The sequence below is a fragment of the Corylus avellana genome, chromosome ca1 (assembly GCF_901000735.1).
Source record: "Corylus avellana chromosome ca1, CavTom2PMs-1.0".
Classification (NCBI taxonomy): Eukaryota; Viridiplantae; Streptophyta; class Magnoliopsida; order Fagales; family Betulaceae; genus Corylus; species Corylus avellana.
The window spans coordinates 25,153,048-25,161,498 of record NC_081541.1 but is presented as its reverse complement, the minus strand read 5'-3'; the positions used below and the strand labels follow the sequence as shown (position 1 = coordinate 25,161,498).

Sequence of the window (8,451 nt, the reverse complement as noted above, 5' to 3'; positions counted from 1 at the left end):
ATTAAAGAAGTTTTTTGGTCAAATCAAAAAATGTTTTTTGTTGACTATTATTTTTCATCGCACCAAATAGAGCTAAAAGTGGATTTGGAAATCAGCTTTTAAAACTAATATTTCAACCTTGATATGGAGTCATGGACTTCATGGAGTATTTTCCACTCTAATAATCGTCTCCAAAATTCTACCAATTTGGTTGACCTTAGGTCGTCCCTTGGCTGTCGAATTCATAATTTATGTGGACTTTGAATTTTATGAGAAAATGAACTTAAAAACTGAACAAAAACTTGAATTTTATTTACTCATGAACCGTAAATAAATAGAGAAGGGTAAAAAAGTGGAATTGTTAGTGAATTTTCATGTAACAACCTTTTTTTTTTTAATATATATATATATATATATAAAAGAGAAGTTCTCTTAGTAAGGAAGTCTGTGTCATTTTTAAATCGTATAATGGATTACTAGGGTGGTGGTTTAATGGCGTAAAAGAATTTTTAAAGTAGTTCGTAGGTATTAAGACATAGGTTCAAATTCCACAAAGAAGCCTCCCACTTGCCCTTTGCAACTAAAACAAAAAAAAAAACACGGGGTACTGGCCGGGCATTGATTTGGTCTTTATGGAGACTTTCCTCTTTAATCATTGGCCTTACAAAACTTATCTCATTCGGTTGAACTCAGTCCACGGCGGAATTTAATTTATATGAGAAATGAAATTAAAATGTGAAATATTTAGAGCTTTTTCCGGAAAGAACTTATTATATAAGACCATTTCTGGTCCTTATACGAAGATATATAACCGCATAAAATACGCGCGATAGATCGCCAAGTTTATAGCTGACACTCCAATGGCAAGCAAAAGCTTGAGTCTGTCATGGCTGCTGCTCATCAGTCTCGCCTCCACTCTCCTTGTTGCTCATTCAGTTTCTCAGAATGACCGAAAGGTAGATATCTCTCTATACTCTATAGCTAATGTCTAATGCATTTTATCGAAAGCAATCTTCTGATTTAACAGACTTCATTTTCTACCTATAATGTTGTGCACGCAGGCTTATATTGTGTACATGGGCAACAGGAAGATGGACGAGGTTTCCACATTATCCCTTCACACAAGCATGTTACAAGAAGCCATTGGCAGGTTATAAATGCAGTACAATGAAGCCATTATATACAAACTTGTCATCTGATGCTTGAATTTCCTGTTATGTGTGCTTTTCGAATTGTTCATCAGTTCATCATAAGTAAACTATTTCTTTCAAGATCCTGATTAAATTGGGTTTTCTTTTTTCTTTTTTTTCTTTTTTTAAACTTTGTTTGCTCTATAAGTAGACCATTATGTCACTCGACTTCAAAACTTTTCTTTTTCCAAATCATATTCCTTCTGTAATGTTTTTCTGTTTGACCTCCAACATATTTATATACCTGCATTCAGCAATGTTGGACCAGAATCATTGCTCTATAGCTACCGCAAAAGTTTCAATGGATTTGCAGCGGAATTAACGGAACAAGAAGCCCAAAAAATGGCTGGTCAGTGAACAAAATCTCTCCCCCACCAATGGTGGGGATTCTTGGAATTTTCCCATGCTTTCTACATCTATTGCGACATATTGATGTTGTGACAATGAATGTTTAGGAATGAACGGCGTAGTGTCCGTATTTCCTAATGAAAAGAAAATGTTTCAAACAACAAGATCGTGGGACTTTCTCAAATTTTCACAGAAAGTTCAAAGAACAGCCATTGAAAGCGACATCATTATTGGAGTTATTGATAGTGGAATTTGGCCGGAGTCTGATAGCTTTGATGACGAAGGATTTTGTCCACCACCTACAAAATGGAAGGGCACCTGCCGAGCCTCAACCAATTTTACTTGCAACAAGTATGTATGTTCACTAAATGCACAAACACACACATGTAGAAAGGCTCAAAACTAATGAATGTTTGTAACTTGCAACACAATTTATGCAGTAAAATCATTGGAGCACAATATTACCGTGTCTCTGGAGATTTTGACGAGACTGATATAAAATCTCCAAGAGACTCAGATGGCCATGGGACGCATACTGCATCAATAGCAGGTGGGAGCGTGGTTAACATGGCAAGCGTGCAGGGCATTGGCTTGGGAACAGCACGAGGAGCGGTTCCATGCGCTCGCATTGCTGTTTACAAAGTATGTTGGTCCGATGGCTGTTTTGATGCTGACATTCTTGCAGCATTTGATGACGCCATCGCTGATGGCGTGGACATAATATCTATTTCCATCGGTGGACTTGCTGGGAACTATTTTACCGATTCAATTTCCATTGGTGCGTTTCATGCTATGAGAAATGGAATCTTGGCATCAACTTCTATTGGTAACGGGGGTCCAGGTCGGGCAACCCTCACAAACTTTTCGCCATGGTCTCTCTCTGTGGCTGCAAGCGCTATAGATCGAACGTTCGTTACTGAGGTTCAATTGGGTAACAACAAGATCTATGAGGTATTTATAAAGTCCATCCCCTGTTTTGGTCCTCTGCTATGCATCCAAATATTCTGTGCAATTTATCCAACCATTTGCTAGCTTAATCATGTGGAATTAGAAATAGTACACGTGCCTAGAATTAACACTTGAAACTAATTTGGAGAAACCATTTGCTCTTTGCATGTGTAGGGACTTTCAATTAATACATTTGACCTCAAGAACGAAACTTATCCAATAATATATGGCGGTGATGCACCAAACACCACACAAGGTTATTCGGGGCTCTCATCCAGGTAACGACAAAATCAACAAAAACCCAACATAATTCCTTGTTTCAAAATAATTAGTTTGATGTACGTATAGACAAAGGGAATATGTTTAACCTTTTGCTTGTGTTTGCGCAAAACTATCAAACAAGAAGGGGAAATATTTCTTGTTTTGTTGCAAAATATTTGAAATATTATGGTTTTTACTACAATATTCCTATAGATGGTCTTGATAGTCCATAATTAATTAAACAAGTCGAACACTATGAACTATCACATTAAGCTCACAAGGGATACATCGTAAAAACTATAGTATATATCCTTGTCTGCACTCGAAAAATAATAGTTAAAGTTGAACTTATTGGAACTTATTATTACGATGTAGGTTTTGCGACGAAGATACGCTGGACCAAAATTTGGTGAAAGGTAAAATTGTTCTTTGTGATGGCTTAGGTGAAGGGATAGGGCCACTCTCAGCCGGTGCAGTTGGCACTGTGTATCAAGGCCGACTCACTGATGTTACTGCTTACTCTTTTCCCTTACCCGCATCTTCCCTTCGCTCGAACGATGCTCGTAGTGTTTCCTTATACGTAAATACGACAAGGTATAAATCTAAAATAAATTAGACTATAAAGAAGTTCATGAAACATATATACTAGGCTTAATTATGAATATCTATGACAGGGGACCAACTGCGACTATTCGTAAGACCAATGAGCGTAAAGATACATTTGCCCCTTACATTCCCCCCTTCTCATCAAGGGGTCCTAATCCTACTACACCCAACATTCTCAAGGTAATTAACCATGTAATAATCATATTTACATTTGCTTCCTTTTCATACTTTTTCTCATTAATTGGAATTTTTTATTTTATTTTGTTGCAGCCGGATTTAGCTGCTCCCGGAGTTAACATTCTAGCAGCTTGGTCTCCAATTTCCCCAATTTCTGAAGTGGATGTTGATAAGAGAGCATTTTCATACAATATACTGTCTGGGACATCAATGGCTTGCCCACATGCTTCAGGGGTGGCTGCCTACATCAAATCCTTTCACCCCACATGGTCCCCTGCCGCTATCAAGTCGGCTCTTTTGACTACTGGTAATAGCTATATCTAGTTCCCCAATCTTGATTATTTAGTGCCGAGTACCATAACCACGATAAACTCACTCTAATTTGATGGATTATTTGCAGCTACCCCCATGAGTGCTGGAAAGAACCCAGAAGCTGAATTTGCATACGGTGCAGGCAATGTAAATCCTATTCAAGCTGTGCATCCAGGTTTAGTATATGATATTGATGCACTTGACTACGTAAGATTTTTGTGTGGACAAGGATATAATACTAAGTTATTACAAATTCTTGCTGGGGACAACAATACTTGTTCTGAAGCCACCAATGGAAGCGTCTTCGATCTAAACTATCCTTCCTTTGCCCTATCCACGCCGCCCTCAAAATCTATTAGTCAAGTTTTCAATCGGACCGTCACCAATGTTGGATCACCAATGTCTACGTATAAAGCTATTGTGACCACCCAGCTTGGACTTACAATCAAAGTGAACCCTAGTGTTCTATCATTCACATCACTTGGCCAAAAGCTATCGTTTGCGCTCACGATCGAAGGAACGATAGAGAATTCCGTTGTCTCTGCTGCTTTAGTGTGGGATGATGGTACCTTCCGAGTGAGGAGCCCCATTGTAGTGTCAATTGCATGATCCGTGCACATTCTATTCTACATGTATTACGTAATTGGAGCAAAGGCTTTGAAGAAATATGCATATGAAAGCAGTGGCAGAACATAGAGGAAAATAGTTGTAATTTGAGCATTTGCTAAAGTTCTGCAATGCATTGCAGTGCACTAAATAACAAGTCTTTTTATACTTTAGGTTCCTTTGTTTCTATGTAATTTTCGTTCAAAAATATTTTCAAACAAAATTGTTTTTTAGAAAAAAAAAAAAAAAAAAAATAGTGTTTTGACGTGGATGAAAAATGAGTGCCAGCATAAAAGTATATTTTTCAATATTTTATTAGAAATATGAACAATTTATTAGTATTTATAACACAAACCCCAACAACAACAAAAAAAATCATGATCTAATCACATAAGATCATATAAGAGAGAAGTTGCCTTAGAAAGGAAATTTTTTGAAAAGAGAAATGGTATTTAGTTGATGAGTAATGCTACATACATTTATATTCTTACAACCTCACTCTTATACTCTCTCACATGGCTTTTAAAATCATCATTAATTTTGGGATGAATCATTATTGATTTTGATTAACGATAATTTTAAAAACTACATTAGCGAGTGGGATTGACTAAGAGTGTGAGAGCAAGAGTGTATAGCATTTCTTTCAGTAGATTGTTGTCTTACAATTAAGATGATGTAATAATAAAAGTTAGCGTTTTATTTTTCTACTTCACAAGCCCTTGTTGATTTTGAGATTAGTTTTATGGAAAACGTTCCCCCCTCTCAAACTATCACCCAATTGACAATGTTCCATTCCAAACTTTCAATTGAAACTAAACTACAAAAAAATTGACAATATCCCCACTAAAGCTAGCAAAAAAACAAAAATGACCATAAATGTTTTTCAATAAGACAAAAATACTCCAATAAATTCGAGAAAAAATATCTTCAAGAAAAAAATGATTTTTTTTTTTTTTTTTTTTAAATTTTCACACCCCAGTTTTTTTATTCAAAAAAAATTGGTTTTAGTTTTTTCACTTTTTGCAAAAGCATTTTACTTTTTAGAAGAAAAAAAAATGCATTAACAAAAAAACTTGTAACATAACACACTTATAATACACTTAAAATTATTTTTACATTTAACTTACGCCAGATAATATTTTTAACCAAAAAATAAAAAATTACTGTTTAAAATTTTTTATCAAACCAATAAAATTGTTGTTAAATGTTTTAATCATGCAGCAAAGTCAGACCCTTAATTGGGAGACATGTCTACACTTAAAAAAAAAAAAAAAACTACAACACATTTGTTATAGTTTTTAACGGTTCATTTTTAATTTAATTTTTTTATGAGAAAGAAAAAAGGGTAAAATTAAATCTTGACCAATGAAAAAACTATAGGACATATGATGATTAGGACCTAATTAAGCCAAATCCTAGGATAATAACATGGCAGAGAATATATGGTTGATAGACTGCAATATTTCGTAAAGTAAGCAACGAAAATCAGTTAAAAAGTTTGCTCTAGTTAAAAAATAGCCCTCTTGAAAGATATTAATTATCTTGTACAAGAAATTATTTTTTTATAAGATAGAGATTCCCTTTTGTTTGTCCTTTTTTTTTTTTTTTTTTTAAATATTTCATTAACATTTTGAAATCACGACAAAATCTTTGATGATCAAACGATCATATAGCTGATCAAGATTAAAGTTTATCCAATGGAATTATACAAGTGCCTATATGTTCCTTAATCATGTATCAGTAAGTTGTAAAATAATTATAGGGTATTGTTAAGTGTTCTCCTCATGTTCTAATGGTCCGAAGTGGATATTATTTTCTAAAAATTTGGTAAGAGAAATAAGGGTTACTTTTTTTTCTTTTTTTTTAATTTAATTTAATTTACTTTTTTAGAAAATAATATACATTAAGACCTTAAGAACACTAGGAGAACACTTAGCATTTCTTATAATTATAAGTGTAGCATTACTCATTAATTTAACCAAAATTTTCTTATAAAATCTGATAAATAAATAGCAATCAAATGAATTGGGTTAGGAAAATGTTGGTACATTTTGGTACGTGATCATGGCTGGCAGCAAAATGTATCACACGTCCCTGTATCTTGGACCATACTGTGGCGGAAGCTTTAGGCGCATGGTGTTCCATTGACATGGGGCGCCAGTTGGAGCTCACACACGTTAAGCTGGAGGGGGACTCATTAGAGGTTATTCAAGCACTACGGAAGGAAGGTAAGTGCTAGACCAATTACGGGCATTTGATTAATGATGCCAAAACTCTACTACATTGTGAGGTGAATTGGGAATTTAGTCATGTAAAACGGTCAACTGACATAGTTGCTCATATTGCCGAATGGCTTTAGCCATGGGGGGATCACATGTGGGTATAGGATATTCCCGTATGTATTTGTAAGCTACGAGTAAGCTTTTTTGAGTAATGAAAGCAGGGAATCCAATTTAAAAAAAATAAAATAAGAAGAAAACCAATTGGGTTAGGAAAGGAAAGGGGTTTGAGTAAGAAACATAATTTTAAAATAATAAAATATATAAGAAAAATTACAGTTTACCCCCATAAAGTTGACAGCGTTTTTTAATTCGAACACTAAAGTTTCAATTTTTGCAATCCACCTCCACAAAGTTCCAATTTTTTTCAATTCGGCCAATATTATCTCAAAATTCCCATATTGCCCCTAATTTATTTTCTTTTTATGAAAAAATAAATAAATTTAGGGCTACAAAAATGACCAGATGGCCAAAGGGGTGGCCGTGAATTTTTTTTTTTAAATTTTTATAAAAAATAAAATAAATAAAAATTAGGAGCAATATGGGAAGTTTTGGATACAATTGATCAAATTGAAAAAATTTGGAACTTTGGGAGGGTGGATTGCAAAAATTGAAACTTTGGTGTTCGAATTGAAAAACGCTGTCAACTTTGAGGAGGTAAACTGTAATTTTCTCAAATATATAATAGCGAACACTGTCAATTAAAACGGTCAAAATCATCATCGTTTGTAACAAGCAAAAGCAGCCAAAATACATGTTCGCAACTTCCTTTCCTCTGTCCTCGTCTTTCCGGGGAAGACGACTTGATTGGAAGCTCTTTCTCTGGCCCACCCTCAAGAAACTTAAGACACAGGGAAACGCGTGGTGGCCTGTCCACTATCATTTCATCTGGAAGCCGCACCCCACAGTTTTAAAACCCTTATCTCGTGGCTTAATTTCTAGCATAAAGCCTTGTTCAGTTACTTGTGTCCAAATTTATTGTGAAAATGGATATATGAAGATAACTGCATAAAATACGGGCCGTAGATCGCCAAGTTTATAGCTGACAATCCAATGGCAATCAAAAGCTTGAGTCTTTCATGGCTGCTGCTCATCAGTCTCGCCTCCACTCTCCTTGTTGCTCATTCAATTTCTCAGAATGACCGAAAGGTAGATATCTCTCTAATGCATTTTATGGAAAGCGATCTTCTGATTACCCACTTTATTCAGGGCCAAATCTCTCTAAAATTGGCCTTCTAGCTTTTCATGTGGGATGATTTAACAGACTTCATTTTCGACCTATAATGTTGTGCACGCAGGCTTATATTGTGTACATGGGCAACAGGAAGATGGACGAGGTTTCCACATCATCCCTTCACGCAAGCATGCAACAAGAAGCCATTGGCAGGTTATAAAAGCAGTACGATGAAACCATTATATAGAAACTATTGGGGTTATTCCACATCGGTTGTACAATGTGTTTTGGCCATTTTTAAGCTTTTTAAACCCTTAAAAGCGTTTTTTATTTTTTTACCAAACAAGTACTTTTTTCTTCAAACGGGCTTTTTGAATATTAAAAGCACTTTTAGGTATCTCAAACGCAATCCTAAACAAACTCTAAATTTTGGTAAAGTTGTAAGTTGTCACAACAAGATGTTTGATTCAAAATAAGTTGATTTTTTTTTTTAATTTTTTTATTCTAAAATAAGTTAACGTTTGGTTCCTAAAGAATAACTCAATCGACAATAAACTATACCTCATGAAGT

At 34.9% G+C, this 8,451-nt stretch overlaps 1 protein-coding gene and 1 pseudogene across 1 annotated transcript; both read left to right on the top strand.

Annotated features, from left to right (window-relative positions):
• The first annotated feature begins 778 nt into the window (after nucleotides 1-778).
• LOC132190938 (cucumisin-like) lies at nucleotides 779-4,600 on the top strand. Its single transcript, XM_059605968.1, has 10 exons — nucleotides 779-935; nucleotides 1,041-1,129; nucleotides 1,424-1,518; nucleotides 1,625-1,868; nucleotides 1,958-2,468; nucleotides 2,640-2,743; nucleotides 3,102-3,320; nucleotides 3,401-3,512; nucleotides 3,603-3,816; nucleotides 3,910-4,600. Exons 1-10 carry the CDS (start codon nucleotides 840-842, stop codon nucleotides 4,428-4,430), a joined length of 2,205 nt encoding a protein of 734 aa, XP_059461951.1. The 5' UTR covers nucleotides 779-839; the 3' UTR covers nucleotides 4,431-4,600.
• A 3,159-nt stretch (nucleotides 4,601-7,759) lies between these two features.
• LOC132168060 (cucumisin-like) overlaps nucleotides 7,760-8,451 on the top strand; it is a 9,859-nt pseudogene continuing 9,167 nt past the window's right edge.